At 34.1% G+C, this 19262-nt stretch overlaps 1 protein-coding gene across 1 annotated transcript; it reads left to right on the top strand.

The window, feature by feature from the left end:
* Positions 1 to 16587: 16587 nt before the first annotated feature.
* On the top strand, positions 16588 to 17999 carry LOC133300803 (uncharacterized mitochondrial protein AtMg00810-like). Its single transcript, XM_061500392.1, has 3 exons — positions 16588 to 16810; positions 16931 to 17169; positions 17268 to 17999. Exons 1-3 carry the CDS (start codon positions 16588 to 16590, stop codon positions 17997 to 17999), a joined length of 1194 nt encoding a protein of 397 aa, XP_061356376.1.
* The last annotated feature ends 1263 nt before the right edge of the window (positions 18000 to 19262 follow it).

The following is a 19262-nucleotide window of genomic DNA, read 5'->3' as shown; positions in this document are numbered from 1 at the left end:
ATAAAACTGACCAAAATAACTCCACACATAACTGACTCATTAATATTCTAACTGACTCATTAATATTCTAACTGACATAACTGACTCATTAATATTCTAACTGACACAAGAAACTAAAACGGACATTTAAAATTTATCTCAACAAAACTCCCCCATAAATTTTGAATTCTTCTTCTTTCTTCGAGTTGCTTCTGCTTTTCTTCAACTTTCTGATCGCGCCTGTTTTCTTCAATCTTGATCACTGACAAAAAACCTCTAACACCTTCCAACTTAATTAACTCAAAAGAATATCTCCCCTGTAATTATTTTTCTGAACATATTTTATTTTATCCGGTGGCTTCTTCAATTTGATATTTTCAGTTTCATTAGCCGGACTTTCCTTGTTTCCATTCGCTGCATCTTCTTCACCTGCAAGTTTCTCGTCACCCAAATTCTTCCCAGTTTCATTCGCCACTTCATCAGTTGCTTTCACAATTTTATTTCCTCGTCCAATCCCAATTTCTGCATCATTGGTATTGTCAACAAAACCTCTTTTTCTCTTCAAGACCACATCTTTTTCTTCAAATGCACCTTCCATTTTTTCGCCGTTCTCGGCTCCTTCATTGTCGTCTTCCTCGCACCTCCTCAATGACATATCGGACCAGCGACCTATGCCGGTTGTCGATGTCGACCTCATCACGCCGGGGTCGAAGTCTCTTCCAGAACATGAACTCGGTCATTTAGCCGGGATCTCCCCCATCCCCGTTATCAACACGGAACTCGGATTCGCGATCTCGTCCATGCCGGTCTCCATCAAGCATCTCAGCTTCTCAATCTCCTTTTCCGATTTTCGACTCTGTCTCCAGACACTCAGGTTCCGCGAATTCTTCTACCTCGACAATGGACTCGTCGTTCGCAACGTCTTCGATCTCGGCTCCCATAGCCTCAGTCATCGTCTTTTTCTCTGATTCATCTCTCTCACGCTCCAACGCGTCGATCTTCTCCACGGATACGTTGCCGTTGGCTCCGCCATCTCGGTCTCTTCTTCATCCGCAAGATTCTCCTCATCTTCATCATCATCATTGATGATTTCATCTTCTTCTTCATCAATCAGATCAAACCGTCCATGCAAGTATTTTGTTATGAAGGCCATTAGAAAATCCTTCCACATATTATTAAAGTCGCGGCAATTCCATGTACGGAACCATTTGATTGCGCTTCCTCTGAGTCTTCTCATGGCTACCTGCCATTTGTCCTCCGTCCAGGTTTTTTCTTTCCGAAAATGTTCCTTCAAACAGAGAAGCCAATCCAATGCTTCATCCTTATCTCCATGGAAGAGTGGCACTTCCATCTCGTTCTTTTCCTCCATAGCCCAAGCTCTGATACCAATTTGTTAGAATTTGGTATCTACACAGATGCAAGAGACAACCACACTTGTGTATCTACAAAAAAACTTTTCTATTCTATTCTTGCTTTCTTGCTCTTTTTCTTTTTCTCTTGATCTACATTTCATACAAACTATCAAAGGCTATTTATAAGCTATAAAACTGACCAAAATAACTCCACACATAACTGACTCATTAATATTCTAACTGACTCATTAATATTCTAACTGACATAACTGACTCATTAATATTCTAACTGACACAAGAAACTAAAACGGACATTTAAAATTTATCTCAACAAATTATTGTTATGCTACTCGTACTGCTACAGATGGGGTGCTCCTTTTATGTGAGGTTGTTTCTTGTCTAATAGTAAACATTATTGCATCTCTGCTCTCAGGAATCGGCATTGAAACTCCAATCATCAATTCACCAATTTGTGCTGCATGTCAAACCTTATTAGTTAATTATAACAGCCCAAGTTGGAGATTATTTTGCATTATTTTGTTATCCTGTGTTGCTAAAATATGATGCGAATATTACATACAAGATTCCATTTAGAAAATTAGGTTAGCAATATGTTCATTATTGATCCACATTTTCAGGAAGTTTAATTTATCTTAACTTGTTTGCTGTATAATATGTCATTAATGATTCACACCTTCAGGAAGTATGATTTATTTTCTGCAATTTTAGGTTGCATTGGGTGATATGTCTGAGCTTCTAACTAGTAAATATGACGCTGATAGATTGCCAGAAGGAAAATCGAGGTTTGTTTCTTAAATTTTGTAGTTGTCGTATCTTGGTTAGTTATTTGGCTTCATAATATCTTAATATTCCTCATTATCTGTTGTATAATTGAGGGATGGGTTTACATTACGTTATGGGTTTCCATGTTTCTCATTATTAGTGATTGTATTCATTATAAATACTATTTTGAGCTTCAGAGAATTCTCTAAGCTATTCCAATATTCCTTGCTTCACTGGCATTGGCATGGTGGTTTGTCTAATTCAATGGCTAAATCTAAATTGATCAATTGATTTTTTTTGTCTTTATGTAAAGTCAGAGTCAATATACAATTTTTCGTGGAGCCTGGCTGGCTTGGTGCCTGCCTCCCCATTTGACTCTAATTAAATTTCAGTTCATTGTTGTTAAATTCACCAGTGAGTGTTTCATATATATAGCTTCAAATATTATGACTTGTATGCTTTACTAGTTGAGTTTATATGCTATGCAACCTCATCTGCAGCACTAAAGGATTATGAGTAACTGCACCTGATTTTTCAAAAGCTCAGGAACTTGAGGACGGGCTCATAGTTCCCCTAGGAAAGCCAAAAAAGAGAGGCTTAAAGGTATGCAGTAGAAGTTAAATTTGTATCATCAGCAGGAAAGTTTGTTTATGATTGCCATTACTTCACATTTATTCTGTATCAATTTGTGTTGCAGGGTGATCTATTGTACAATGAATATATTGTTTATAACGTGGAGCAGATCAGGATGCGGTATATTGTTCAGTAAATTTCAATTTTAAGACTAAAAGTTAGCAGCCAAACTGATTACTTTTGGTATTATAAGCGTGAGTATTTTTCATCATTTTTCATTTTCTAGGAGGATCAGTGTAAAATATTTTTACTGAGAAAAATGAAAAGGTTTGCACTGTGATTAAGAAAGATGAAGGCTAGTTAGTGAGTGTTTTCGCATCTTTGTGATAATATTTTAAGCCAAAAAAAACAAATGGAAACTAGAATGAGATAATTAAGGTAAGAAATGTCAATAACACTATAACTTGCGCTGACTAGTAGGTAGAAGTGTTTCCTTTTTGTTTTACTTTTTTTAAAAAGGAGCCGTTGAGGGTGGGTTTTGCATAGTTTTTCAAAATCACTGTTAATACCTGCAAGTGAACCATCAAGTACTGTGTAAAAAAATGACTTGAAATAAAAATATAGTTTTCGCGTGTTTAAGTGGGCTCATTTAAATTAATATGTGGGCATGTGTGCATTGTTGTAAAAGCGATGAAAATAGGGTTTAATTCCGTTTATCTTGGTCCATATAGGTAAACCAAAAAGGTTAACCGTAAACTACCAATGTAATTGCTGTAAACTATATAGATAATGGGTAAAATTAATATATAAGATAGTGTATGTGAAACAAAATCAAGGTGGGTCTCACTAAAAATTAAAAAAGAAAAAAAAATAAGATGAGATCCACCTTGATTTTGTTTCACAACATAAGATACATTCTCTCATGTGACATAAGATTAGTTTTATTCATAAATAATTATAAACATATTCCCCTAGATAATAATTATAAACTATATTTTAATAGTCTATGTCATCAAGAATTATTGTAGCAATTGTTAGGAACACTTTTGGATAATATAAATGAGTTAAACAAAATCAGAATAATATACTATACAGTTGGAACAATCTTGTATTTCAATACTATCAAGGAGTAATAGTTCGTAGGATCTGCCCAATAATTGATTATATTTTAATAATTAAGTTGTTTAAAATAGATTATTATAATAAATATAATTATGTAAGCACATCAAATCTTATAATAATGCTAATGAACTAATTAAACTGTTTGTCATGAGCATAATTATGTTATATTCAAGAGTAATTATTCAGCTTACCAAAAAAAGAGAGTAATTATTCAAAAATTATTTTTAAAGAAGGGTAATACATTACATCGAATAACAAAAGTCGAAATAACACTAAATTTCATCGTTTATATTTTTTTTCCTTAAAACATGTAAATCCATAATAAACCAAAGAAAAAAATACATGGTTGTTTTACTCTTTTTTTGTTGTAAAAGGTGAGAAAACAATATGATTTTTTTACCGTAATATGTTAAAAATAAATACAAATTCAAGTTATATTAATTTCAAAATTAATTACGGATCTATTAATGAGACTATGGGAGTAAGTAACTTCCACATCCGCTAGGGGTAGTGAGACACGTTAAATATTTTTTATTTATTTATAATAACATTTTTAAATTTTTACGTATTTAAAATTGCCAAATCTATCGTCAATTATACCCGTTTCATGACTGGTTTTTATTTTAATATTGTATCTGTTTCTTTGAAATATTTGATATTATTTAAGTTGGATAAGTTATATGATATATAATGGAAAAAAAATTAATTTAATGCTTTTTAATAATGTAATTACGCATTTATTACAGTTTTGGGAATAATTATGGATCTATTGTACAATGTGACGCCTCTTTTGGGGCGTCACATGTGTCACTCATCAGTCATCAGGTGTTGACACGTGCCATATTTTATTTAAAAAAAATTATTTTAATCATAAAACTTCTGAAGGCCATAACTTTTGACTCGGGTGTCCAAATCAGGTAATTCTTTTTTTGATTCCACATAACTTTTCGAGATCTACGCAATTACATCTCATCTAATATATTTTATTTCTCACAAACATAATTTAAATTTAAATCAGGTAATCCTTCTTCCTTAGAGATTTAGAATATTTATTTAATTATTTCCTTTATTAATACAGATTTTTCAAATTGATTTTTGAGTTTAAATCACAAATCAAATCTTTATTTTGTTTTCCTTATTAATAATAATTGTTACTTTTAATTTAAATCACAAACCAAATCTTTATTACAGTTTTGAGAATAATTACGGATCTATTGCACAATGTGACGCCTCTTTTGGGCGTGACATGTGACGCCCCATTGAGGCGTCTCCCCCTAAGGCAAGACGCCCCAATGAGGCGTCACTCATCAGTCATTAGGTGTTGACACGTGTCATATTTTTTTCAAAAAAGAAATTAATTTAATCATAAAACTTCTGAAAGCCATAACTTTTGACTCCGGTATCTAAATCAGGTAATTCTTTTTTTGATTCCACATAATTTTTCGAGATCTACGCAATGGCATCTCATTTGATATATTTTATTTCTCACAAACATAATTTAAATTTAAATCAGGTAATCCTTCTTCCTTAGAGATTTAGAATATTTATTTAATTATTTCCTTTATTAATACAGATTTTTCAAATTGATTTTTGAGTTTAAATCACAAATAAAATCCTTATTTTTTTCCTTATTAATAATAATTGTTACTTTTAATTTAAATCACAAACCAATTTTTTTTATAATAAAAATAAAACATTTTATTTTTTTAATTTAAATCACACATCAAATCTTGATTTATTTTTTATATTAAATCACAAACGCAGAACTCAGAGGCTTCTGAGTTTAAAAATGTGACACGTGTTAACACCTAACACGTCACCAATCACGTCTAAATTGAGTTTAAATCAAGAGGCAATCACGCCTAATTTAGGTAATTTTATTTTTGAAAAATATTCATAAGCCATCATTAATTTTAGACTACGAATAATAACTCAGAAGCTTATAGCATTAATTATTAATTTCAAAAATAATATCTTCTTCCTTAGAGATTTAGAATATTTATTTAATTATTTCCTTTATTTCTACAGATTTTTCAAATTGATTTTTTAGTTTAAATCACAAATCAAATCTTTATTTTGTTTTCCTTATTAATAATATTTTTTTTTTAATTTAAATCACAAACCAAATTTTTGTTTTAATAAAAAAAAATTTATAAAAATTCATTTTTATAATATCTTTCCATCCTTGTAATTAAACTTTATTATATATTGATATCAGAAATCATCATATGGAAAAATCATGCTTGTATATGGAGTAACGTTTGATATATATTGTAGAAAAATCATATTGACAATCAATTTTAATATAAAAGATTTTCCTAAAGATCATAATGATTCATGAATAATTATGGTGTTTAAGTAATTATTAATATTGTATTATATTACTCACCTAATTATTTTTCTCTCTGGTCGCTAGGATTAATATTTTTTCATTTCTATTGGTTATGGAGCATTGTAGTTGCAATGTTCACTTTTGATTGAGGAAACAATTTTATTTTTGTCATTTGTTGAATGAGAAACAGATTGACAATTCCTCTGGCAAGCAACAATGAGCAGTTGGTGAAGGTGATGTTCAAATTAATTGCTCTAATGAAGGTGGATTAACCGAGCTTGAGAAACTATTAAAGCAGAAGACTTTCTCCAGGCACGTTTTGTATCATGTGCATGAGGAATTACTGCTTTTGTTATTTAGTTGTTGAATACATATTTGCTCTTAGCATTTGAATAATTTTCCTATAGAAAAGGCTCAAGGTTTAAGCAGTCTTTATTGATTTGTTTTTCAAATTTTTCTTCTTATATATTTTTAATAGCTTTGTGTTGATTTGCGCTTCCTTACGCTTATTATAGTTTTTGGAGTTCTTGTTAACATGCATCTTGTTTTCCTTCTTTCACAATTTTAGTAGCTGAATGTAATTTTCTAATCTTTCAATCTATTTGTAGTTGTTTTGTGATTTGCACATCAATAGTTAATTTGTTAAGATTATGGTATTCAAATTGCATCGAACTTGATTTTACTTCTTCCTATTGTCCATAGCTAGTTCATGCTAGTCTGAGTTATTTGATAATAATATGCCTCTTGGCATAAATATTTTGTTGATTCTTTACATGATCATTGTCTATTATCCATAGATCTGAGATTGATCATTTGACAGCACTTATGCGTTCAAGAACTGTGGATGCACCTGTCAGGGAAGAAGAGAAGAAGAAAGAAATGGATCCCTCAGAACCAATGTTGCCTTGCGGACAAGGGGAAGAATATCCAAAAACACCTGCGCCAAAAAACAGGATTGAAAACCGTTTTGTTGTCACCCCACATGTTACTTCAAGTGTAGGAGAACTGACCTTCATAGTTATCTTCTACATATATTTTTGGATGTATCTTGTGGATTGGAAATTATTGATTTCTCTATTGTGCTCCATCCCACATGAATTGCTTTGTAATGTCCACAGGTTCCCATCGAGGATGTTGCTTCACCTGCAGAGCTTGCAAGGGCTTACATGGGGAGCAGACCTTCTAAGGTTTCCTTATCAATGTTAGGTGTGCAAAATCCTGTACTAAGGGAGGATCCAACTCTTATAAAAAGTGAAAACTTTCCTCTTAGATCCCCTATTATGTCAATTGTGCCAAAGGCTACTAGACAAGCTTACCTCTTTCTGGTAGCTCTCTAGCTGTTGCTAGAAGTGGAGTGGGTATTTATGCTGCTCAGCAACCCTCATCTTCCATGCAGAAGCCTATTCTACTAGACAAAGTCAAACGTAGCCATACAAAATTGTCAGAAGAAAATGTGGACAATACTATACCTAGTATGAGCTATTCCCCTTTACCCCCAAAATCGAGTGAGATGGCTTCCAAAATACTTCACCAACTTGATAAGTGGGTTTCTCCTAAAGAAAAATCATCCGAATTAAGGTTACCAATTGTCAATGATAATTCACCAACAAGGTTGTCACCTTCCATGTTACAAGGACAGGCCCTACGAAGCATTGAAATGGTAGATTCGTCAAAATTGCTGGACAATGTACAAGGTGATAAATTAAATGGCACATTTGGAAATTTTCCTGCTAGTGCTCAGAATCAGAAGCTAACTTCACAAAGAAATATGGTTGAAAATGGTCAATTGAAGCTTGTTGCTCCTTCTGATGGATTAGTTACACTCAAAATTGCTACTGATGCTACAAAACCAAGGAATCAAGTCCTGTCTAGTGCAAAATCTGTGGATTCTTTTACGATAAAATGTGTTTCTTACCCCCCAAAAAAGAATAAGGCATTCCATCTGAGTGCACATGAGGTATGATTTGTATGATATCTAGTTGACTGTTTTTTACAGTTATGTCTATTTTTTAAAAAAATATTTTAGTATGTGGCATTATGTTAGTTGGTTTACATTAGCTTTGTGGGAATAACTGGTGTTACTCACCTTGTAGGCTTGTTGCTTACAGCTATTAGTTGCTTCCTTCCATTTACTCACTAGTAATGACGAGTAAAGCAATTGACAATAGATCTTAATATGGTAGTTGTATTTATATTTTATTTGATTCCAAACAGAAAATAAAATGTGATTTGAGTTTTCAATCTTGAAAGAACCCTAGTTCTCCGGTTATTCCCCAAGAACGTAAGCATTAAACGTAAGAATCTCAAGATTACGCAAACCCTATATTTATCCCTAGAATCATAAAGTTTACGATGAAATTATCAGATAAGGATCACACACCAACATTCTTATTGTCATGCATTTACCTAAGATCAATATATAAGATTCAAGCTTATATAAAGCATTAAAAACAGATAATTTCATTCGTGATATAAAGGAAAATTAATATACGAATTGTTCAAAGCATAATAAATTGATTAAATTCCATCTAACCCTAACTACTAAAAGAACTAGCCAGACATAGCAATATCAAAAATGAAAGACAATATAAAAGCTCCTCCAAACTCCATAGATGATTGGTGAATCTTCAATATCCCCAGTGCAGACTTGATGTTGATCCGTCTCCGCCGCTCACAAACATGAACTGGATGTTTGTCTGCGTTCCCTCTGCCTCCAAGCACCAAGAATTGGTTTGCAATATCCAAAGTTATTAATTCTGGCCCCAAAATGTCTTTTTAATGGTAAAGAGTTCGTGCCCTAAGTGGATTCCTTGAAATGGGCCTGAGTTGGGTTTCTGGGGCGCTTAAGCCCACTGAGATTTGCATGGAATTTTAACGTGGCACGCTTAAGCGCGCTCTTCAAGCTGGAGATTCCTTCTTGCAGCGCGCTTAAGCCCAAATTTGGGGGCTTAAGCGCCCTAAGGCCGAGAAGATTTGCGTATTTAGGGGGCTTAAGCCTCCAAAGGCAGAGGCCATTTGCTCTTTCAGGATGCTTTAGCTTCGAAACGGGGGCTTAAGCCTCCACTCTAACAACTTGATAATCTTGATAAGATCTTTTAAATCTTCTTATTTTGATCTTCATCTATCATATCTTCAATTCTTCCTCCTTTTATCTTTAAATCCCTTCAAAATCGCAAATGTATATCATTTAATTAATAATTCATAAAGTTCGTGATTATTGTATTAAAACCCTAGTTTTTGACTTATTCAACTTGATAATTTATATTAATTTAGTCTATAAAACAAGATAAACTAATGGTTTATCAAACATTTCCAGATTTAAACGTTGCTGTCCTCAGCAATTAACTAGAATAAAAATATGGGAAAAGTGGAGTTTGCTTGTCCTAATATGTTGCTTCAAAAACTCAAATAGAAATGAAGTTTCATCATAAAGATAAAATTAGTGAAATTTGAAATGTTACAGGTTTTCAATTGGTCTGAGGTTCCAAAGCTCATCAATTTCAACAAATATGTGAAATGCCTTGCTGTTGCTGGGGACAAACTGTATTGTGGTTGCTTTGGTCACAACATTCAGGTAAGCATCTTTCTACATTGCTTCATATTCTTGTTGTGCCTTTAGCTGAAGTAAACCAACCAACCAACAAACATTGCTTAAGAGTTAAGATCCATTTGTTCTTCTTTCCATGTACAAAACATGCCACTCCAGCAACACATGCAAAATCTTCTTTGCAAATTGTCCATTTTTGTTAAAAATTATGGGGGTGAATAATGGAAGGAGGTTGACTTGTCCAGATATACATCAAATTCATTCTGCTCTGGTACAAGAAAATTGTTGGGAAAACAAACCATACATTCCCTTCAAATTCATGATGGTTTCCTCTTTGCATGTGGTTCTTCTGTTGATGCAACTGTAGGAAAGGTAAAATGCCAATTCTAGTTCTATACCATAGTTAATTGTCATTACATATAAGCAAGCATCCTTGCTAGATGAACTAAAATTTTCCTTCAAATTGATGTAAGGTATTTTCACTTTCCACCAAAATGGTAGTGGGATCACTCTCAACTGGACTTGATATCCATCGCATAGCAATCAACAGTGACTTTATATTTGCTGGTACAAAATTTGGCACCATTGAGGTTTGGCTAAAAGATAAGTTCACCCGGGTTGCTTCCATCAAAATGGCTGGTGGTCACACAAAAATCACATCATTAATATCAGATGCAGATGGTATGATGCTTTTTGTTGGTTCCTCTGATGGCAAGATTCAGGTTAGGCCCTGATTATGAATGATATTACAAATCTAAGCTTCTTCTTTTCCAGTAACTCAAATTTTCTTCATGGATTCTTGCTGTAGGTTTGGGCTTTAGATTAAGCAATATAATTGGACAAGTATAAAATCCATTTTGCCACATGTAAATGAATTGTTGAAGAGTTTTTGTGTTTGTATTCCTAACACATGTTATAGGATTTCGTTAGTTTAAGAATGTTGTTCATTAGATTATACTTTCCAAATAAGATCTTCTATATTGAAGGTTTATGGAGCATGTGCAATGCAAATTGAATTATAGTATGCGGGGTAAAACATCAACCTGCACAAGCATCTCGCAGTTATAGGAGTGACTTAGACAATTATTTTGTTGACAAAACAAGCCAAGAGAGTTTTAAAAAAAAAAATCAAAGAAAATGTTACCACCTTCTTCCATTTGTTGTCTGTAGGAAGTTGAAATTTAATCACAAAGTCAAAAAAGTTTCGAGATTGTGTTAAAATTGCTCCATTTTTCACGATTTTTACATAAAAAAAACTTATATAACTGTCATAAATTTTTAAATATTAAATTAAAGCAAAGAATAGAGAAAAGAAAGTAGGTCAATGACAAATGAGACCGAAATTCACTTATATTGGGGTTTCTGACCGATAAACTATGTAGCACTGATACCGACACAGGACACGTGACACTCCGACACGACACTCCGACACGTTAATTCTAAAAAATGTTAGATTTCGACACGTTAGGACACATTTTGATATTAAATAATATTTTTAATTTATGTAGTGTATATTATATTTAAAATTCAATAATTTAACAAAAAAATGAATCTAAACTTATAATATTCATAAATTTTGCAAAGAAACATAAGATATCCCAAATATTAATATTAAACTCAAAAAAAAAAAATCGTAATCCAACGTATCTAATAGTTGGAACTAAAAACTCAACGCAACGCATCCTTTAAACTTTTTTTTGAATTTCTATAACGCGTGTTGAAGTGTCAGAGTGTCGGACACGACACGTCAGAATTTTTGAAGTGTCGGTGCTTCATAGCCGATAAATATTCAAGTATTAGCGTATGATACTCGAGTATTTAACTAAATACTCTGTTATCAGGGTCAATATTCGGGTATAAATTCATGGCACACATGAACACTCTCAATCCACAAAATATACTCAAGTATGTGGGTAGCATACTCGAGTATCAGTTTGGTCAATAGTCAAATAAAGGTAGATTGATTATGTTTGTTGAAAAGGACAAATTTCTTAAATAGTTTTCGTACAGGGACAAATTGATAACTTTTAATTAAATAAAGGGCACAATAGTAAAAAAAAACCTAGTTTCAAGGTTTATACAAGCAAATATTTCTTTTTTGAGTATTTTTATTTCTATCATGTCAGAAAATGCTTAATTTGGTAGAGAAATCTTATTTGGTGTTCTAGTTGATAGTTAGAGATTATTCCATTTAGTAGTGTATTATCCTTTTAGGTGTTATTCAATGGTGAAGTTTTGTTGGCTCATCTCATTATTGTACGATACACGATATATATTGTGTAATACGATACAAAAGTTGAGCGATACGAATTAGTTGTATGTATCGAAATTGATCTTATATCAGATCATAAATCATTGTGTCGTTTTGAATCATATATAGTATCACAACTTATAATTTCAAAATCAAATCAGGATTCACGATTTTTAATTCAATTTCTTATTTTTGAAAAATTACTATTCTTAATTAGGGAAAGGAAATAAAATCACTATTAATTAAGAAAAGGAAATTTAAATATGATGCGATTCAAATTTGAAAATGAATATGAAAATTAATTATTAATTAGGAAAATAATCAAAAAAAAATTCAAATTAATACAAATCTCTTCAGTCTTAAAAAAAACTGATACAAATCTTAAAAAATAGAAATTTAAGCCAAACAAAAACAGAGGCTCTTGAAAAAAATTTCAAAGAGCTACAATACAAAAAAAAGAGAGAAATTGAAGGTTTAAAATACAATTTATATGATTATTTATATTTTTAAATTATTTTTTATTATATTTTTAAATTTTATGATTCGATATTATTCACTATGTACAATAAAAAATGGGGAAGATTATACTTATTATCTTTTTTTCTTACTACTTCTTACTACCAAATCTTAACTGTTGATTTCTGTTAATCTAACGATTATAATTTATTGGATTACACTTATTAATTAATTATTAATTACCAATAAATTAGAACGGTTAGATTGATGGAAATCAACTGTTAAGATTTGGTAGTAAGAAGTAATAAGAAAAAAAAAGGTAGTAAATATAACTGTTCCCATAAAAAAATATGTATTGAGATTCAACAATTTTTTTATAATTAAAACTCCGCACATATCAAACTCTATATCAGATTCCAATTTTATTTTTTGGCATTGATTCTCAACGTTTTTGCTTGTATCTTCTGTCTATTTTATCTATTATTTAGGTTTTATGTACTTTGGTCTGTGTACAGGTGAAGTATAGAGGGATATATTATCTCATTTGGCTTTGCTTTTGAGCTTTGACTGGTAGTACAACATGCAATTTTGTATTGTATTAGTATTACCGTAGTGGCTAAGGTCTCAAGCATGGCAAAACATATTTTTGGGTCATTCATGACATGTCATAGCCCAAGCTGCTGTTTGTCCACACATTTCCCCCCAAAAATGGCATTGAATAGAAGTACTCTTGCACGAGTCACCATCCCAATCTCAATAAAAGATATCATCCACATTTTATTAAAGATACTCATGGCAAAACACATTTATAGGTATGACTTAGATTATTATAAAAAAAAAATCTAATACGGTCTCTAAGGGCTATCAAGTTGCAAACTAAAGTTTATAAGTTCAAATTAAACTGAAATATAAAATATAAAATTTCTTATTCACAAAGATCACATGAAATAATATTTTCATTAACAACACATGAAATAATGTTCATAAAAATCATATGAAAATTTTCATAAAGATCACATGAAAATTTCATATATATATATATATATATGTATATATATATATATAATTTGCACTTTCTTTACAAATTTAATTCAATATTATATTTTAAATAAATATTTATTATTTGTTAAAATAACATCAATCCTATTACTTTCAAAATTAGTGTTACAAATCATGACACTAGTATATGTCTTTAAGTTAATAATATATATCATAAATATATTATATTATTAGGCTAGTCTGCAGGCTTTTAGGCTAGACTTTTTAAAATGGGGTCTATGGCCTAATTTTTAAATGAACTTTTCTAAAAGCCTAAATCTGCTCTATTTAGAAAATAGAGTAGGCCAAGCCAGGCCAGACCTAAGATAGGTCAGGCTGTAGGGCCCTGATAGGCTGTCTGGCTTATTTACATCCCTACACGTAAACATATAGACACAAATACATATAGACAAAGACACAAAAACACTAACTGCCTATATTGATTACCTCCTTGTTGAGAAATATAGTCTCACATTGGTAACAACTACCACTCTTGGGCTCGATCAATGAGTGTATCGTTGCTTTCAAAGAATAAAGTTGGTTTCATCGACGGATCAATAGTAGCTCCTGCATCTGATGATCCAACTTATGCTCAGTGGCAAAGGTGCAATACTATGGTTATGTCATGGATTCATAGATCTATTTCAGAATCCATTGCCAAATCTATATTGTGGATCAAGTGTGCTCGTGCTGCTTGGCTAGATTTGCGAGATCGCTTTGCACAATCTGATGTTTTCCGTATCTCAGATCTTCAGGAAGAAATTTACAAGATCCATCAAGGAGATAGAACCGTAACTGAATTCTTCACTCAGCTCAAGATTATGTGGGATGAGCTTGAGAATCATAAACCACTTCCAGCATGTGAATGCGTTCCTCCATGTGCTTGTGGAGCAATGGCGAAGATGAGAGCGTACCGTGACAGAGATCAGATGATTCGCTTCCTGAAAGGACTCAACGACCAGTATGCCTCAGTTAGATCTCAGATAATGTTGGTTGATCCAATTCCAAATGTAAACCGAGCCTTTTCCATGGTGGTGCAGCAGGAAAGGCAATTTGGAACTGATGTCAGTAATGGCATTTTAGCTAATCCACAACCATTTGTTGGTTACAATAATAACACAAGTTATGATCCACAATCGTTTGCTGGTTATAATAATAACATAGGTTATGGAAGAGGTCGTGGAGGTCCTAATCAATCCTATGGAAGATATGGCAGAGGCCGTGCAAGAACCTATGTTGGAAGAAATTCTGGAAATAGAATTTGTACTCACTGTGGTAGGACGAAACCACACAATAGAGACTTGTTACCAGCTCCATGGATATCCACCAGGCTTTCGATCAAGAAACACAGATACTCAACACGCCAGTAACAATGTGATCAATGCTGATTCTGATGAAAATTTACCTTACAACCATGTTGTTCCACCTCACTTCACTCAAGAACATTGTCAACAGCTTCTGTCCCTTCTCCAAAACCAGAACACGAATACTGATACACAATCCACACATGCTGCAAATATTGCACATGTTTCTCACTCTAGCACAAATCCTCCTCCAGGTATTTTACATAGTCAATGGATCATTGACACTGGTGCCACTAATCATATATGTCATTTAGTTTCTGAATTTTGATGTCTTCGAAAAATTACTCCTATAGCTATCATGTTACCTGATGGATCTCGAGTTGTTTCTTCCTACTCAGGTTCAATAGTTTTGTCTTCCATGTTGACTCTATTAGATGTACTCTTTGTGCCTGAGTTTCATGTAAACTTAGTGTCTGTTACCAAGTTATTAAGTTCTTTTCATTACTGCCTAACATTCACTGGTTCTTCTTCTCTCATAAAGCAGATACCCTCCCAAGTGACGATTGGTACTGCTGATCTTCGGAACGGGTTATATGTGATAGTTCATAATAAAGGAGAATTTCAAGGTGGTTGTGCATCAACCAAAATGTCCAATAGTTGTCATTCCAATAAATTGCCCTTCTCCTCAGACAGTCCATCACTATGGCATAGGCGTTTGCGACATGTATCAGATACCATTTTACATTCAATGTCTAGACTTTTTCCTTTTATTCAACCAAATGTTATACATCCATGTGATGCATGTCATATGGCAAAACAAAAGTTGTTACCCTTTCCTATTAGTCAAAGTAAAAGTGTTAAGGTGTTTGACATATTGCATACTGATATTTGGGGACCCTTTACTACAAAGTCTATTCATGGTCACAGTTATTTTTTAACACTTGTTGATGACTTTTCACGATTCACTTGGATCATATTAATGAAACATAAAGGGGAAACAAGAGAGCACATGAAGCACTTCTTCACTTATGTTGAAAATCAATTTGATACCCGAATTAAGATACTTCGCAGGTGATAATGGGTGTGAGTTTGCCATGAAAGAGTTCTTTTTACAAAAAGGGGTAGTTCATCACACTAACTGTGTTGAAACACCACAGCTAAATGCAATTGTTTAAAGGAAGCATCAGCATCTTCTTAATGTAGCACGTGCTTTATCTTTTCAAGCTTCCTTACCCCTTCAGTTGTGGTCTCATTCTGTAACACATGCAGTTCATGTTATTCTCCGCACTAATTCACCTGTAATCAATAACAAGTCTCCTTATGAGTTGTTGTATGAAAAGCCACCTTCTCTTGACCACCTTCGAGTATTTGGCAGTCTGTGTTATGCTTCCACACTGCATTCTGGACGTACGAAATTCTCTCCTAGAGATTGAAAGGCTATTTTCCTTGGATACCGAGATGGAACTAAAGGTTTTCTTTTATATGACCTTACCTCTCACACTTTATTTGTCTCCCGTCATGTAATCTTCTATGAAGATTACTTCCCTTTTAAAAATTAGCATACAGAAGCTACCTACCCATACGCTATCCCATCTGATTTACAATCTTTTCCTGACTTTGACCCCTACCATACCTGCACCACACCTATTATACCAGATATTGTACCTACCCTGCCCAACCCTACTACACCTACTGCTCCTCTTTCTCCCTTATCCGTGACTGACCCTGCCCCATTACCTACTACTGACTTTGACCGCGACATTGCTGATAGCCTTGCTCCATTACCTGTTGCTTCTGCACACATCCCTCCTCGCCGCTCTTCTCGTCTTTGAACTGCTCCTAGTTACCTCATGGACTATCACTATGGCCTATCCGTTGCACAGCAGGATCAGTCTCCCACAGGTATTACTTTTCCTTCTCCCAATGTTGTTTCTCATCCTTTATCCAATGTTTTAACATATGACTCATGTTGTCCTTCATATAAGGGTTTTGGTCTTAGTTCCATTGTTCACACTGAACCCCATACTTACTCTCAAGCTGTTAAGCATGATCACTGGCGTAAGGCAATGGACAGTGAGCTTTCTGCTTTATCTAGCAATGACACTTGATCTCTGGTTCGTCTTCCCGTTTGCAAGCAACCCATTGGGTCCAAATGGGTTTTCAAAATCAAGTATCGTTCTGATGGCACCATAGAGCGTTATAAAGCTCGATTGGTTGCCAAAGGCTTTAACCAAATCGAGGGAGTTGATCATTTTGACACATTTTCCCCAGTTGCAAAGATGACTTCTGTCCGGGTTCTACTTGCTGTTGCTGCTTTAAAACATTGGCACCTTGAGAAACTCGACGTTAACAACGCCTTCTTACACAGTGATCTCAACGAAGACGTTTACATGGTTCCACCTCAAGGCCTTCCAGTTTCTGATTCCTTTCTTGTTTGCAAGCTCAAGAAGTCTTTGTATGGGCTTAAGCAAGCCAGCCGCCAATGGATGCTAAGCTTTCTTCAGCCCTCGTTTCTATTGGTTACAAACAGGCCCAGGCAGACCACTCGATGTTCACATATGCTACCCCTGTCTCTTTAACGGCGTTGTTGGTGTATGTAGATGACGTTATTCTCTCTAGAGACAGTATGTCTGAGATTGAGCGTGTCAAAGACTTCCTTGATCGTCAGTTCTGGATTAAGGATCTTGGTAGTCTTCGATTTTTCCTTGGCCTCGAGGTGGCTCGTTCCACAGCTGGTATCACTCTTAACCAGCGCATGTATGCTCTCGAATTACTCTCTGATGCTGGTTTACTTGCCGCTAAATCGCAATCCTCCCCTATGGATTCTTTGGTTAAGCTTGCAAGAACTCAGGGGACTCTTCTTCCTGATGCATCTTCCTATCGACGTCTCATTGGCCGTTTGTTGTACCTCACTACCACACGTCCTGATATATCCTTTGCTGTACAGCAGCTCTCTCAGTTCGTGTCTCATCCCTCTAATGTTCACCTGGCTGCTGCGCATCGAATTTTATGTTACATCAAGGGTTCTCCGAGCACTGGTTTGTTCTTTTCCTCTTCTGGAGCCCTTCATGTACGTTCATTTGCGGATGCTGACTGGGCTTGTTGCCCTGATACACGATGTTCGATCACTGGCTTCTGTGTTTTTGTTGGTTCTTCGCTGATCTCCTGGAAATCCAAGAAGCAATCCACTGTTTCTAGGTCTTCCTCGGAGGCAGAGTACCGAGCCTTAGCAGCACTATCTTGCGAGTTGAAATGTATATGAAGAACACTCATGCAGAAACACATTCAAACTATACTGTAGACATTGTTCGAATATTTAGGACATCAAGAGAAGGAGAGGCTGAACGCTTCAGAAAGGTGTGTGCGACCAATGCATTATTAAATAAGGATCTTTCTCCCTTAATTTTTCTTCTACTGGGAATATAATTTTGTAATTTAAAGTTTGTTTCCATTTGTCATATTATGATGTCTATATGGAGACATTTTGAATCGAGTCAACTTCTTTTTGACTTTGTATGGCAGTTTTCTAGTACAAAAAATAGGATGCTTTTGTGGCATGGTTCTCGGCTCACAAACTGGACTGGAATTTTATCTCAAGGTCATTCCTTGTCTCATTTGTTACGTTGTCTCTTTGTTTGCTTGCATGTTGACATGCAGTGTAGATATTACATTGTTTGATGAAATAATATATGACTCTGACATGGATGCACCGCCATCTGGTTTGCGCATAGCTCCTCCTGAGGCACCTGTAACTGGCTACATGTTTGGGAAGGGGGTGTACTTCGCTGACATGTTCTCCAAAAGTGCAAATTATGTTAGAATTTGGTATCTACACAGATGCAAGAGACAACCACACTTGTGTATCTACAAAAAAACTTTTCTATTCTATTCTTGCTTTCTTGCTCTTTTTCTTTTTCTCTTGATCTACATTTCATACAAACTATCAAAGGCTATTTATAAGCTATAAAACTGACCAAAATAACTCCACACATAACTGACTCATTAATATTCTAACTGACTCATTAATATTCTAACTGACATAACTGACTCATTAATATTCTAACTGACACAAGAAACTAAAACGGACATTTAAAATTTATCTCAACAAAACTCCCCCATAAATTTTGAATTCTTCTTTCTTTCTTCGAGTTGCTTCTGCTTTTCTTCAACTTTCTGATCGCGCCTGTTTTCTTCAATCTTGATCACTGACAAAAAACCTCTAACACCTTCCAACTTAATTAACTCAAAAGAATATCTCCCCTGTAATTATTTTTCTGAACATATTTTATTTTATCCGGTGGCTTCTTCAATTTGATATTTTCAGTTTCATTAGCCGGACTTTCCTTGTTTCCATTCGCTGCATCTTCTTCACCTGCAAGTTTCTCGTCACCCAAATTCTTCCCAGTTTCATTCGCCACTTCATCAGTTGCTTTCACAATTTTATTTCCTCGTCCAATCCCAATTTCTGCATCATTGGTATTGTCAACAAAACCTCTTTTTCTCTTCAAGACCACATCTTTTTCTT

The sequence above is a fragment of the Gastrolobium bilobum genome, unplaced genomic scaffold (assembly GCF_033153095.1).
Source record: "Gastrolobium bilobum isolate Gb01-03AN ecotype WA unplaced genomic scaffold, APGP_CSIRO_Gbil_v1 utg320711, whole genome shotgun sequence".
Classification (NCBI taxonomy): Eukaryota; Viridiplantae; Streptophyta; class Magnoliopsida; order Fabales; family Fabaceae; genus Gastrolobium; species Gastrolobium bilobum.
Note: the sequence above shows the minus strand (reverse complement) of the source record. Positions and strands in the feature narration are given on the sequence as shown.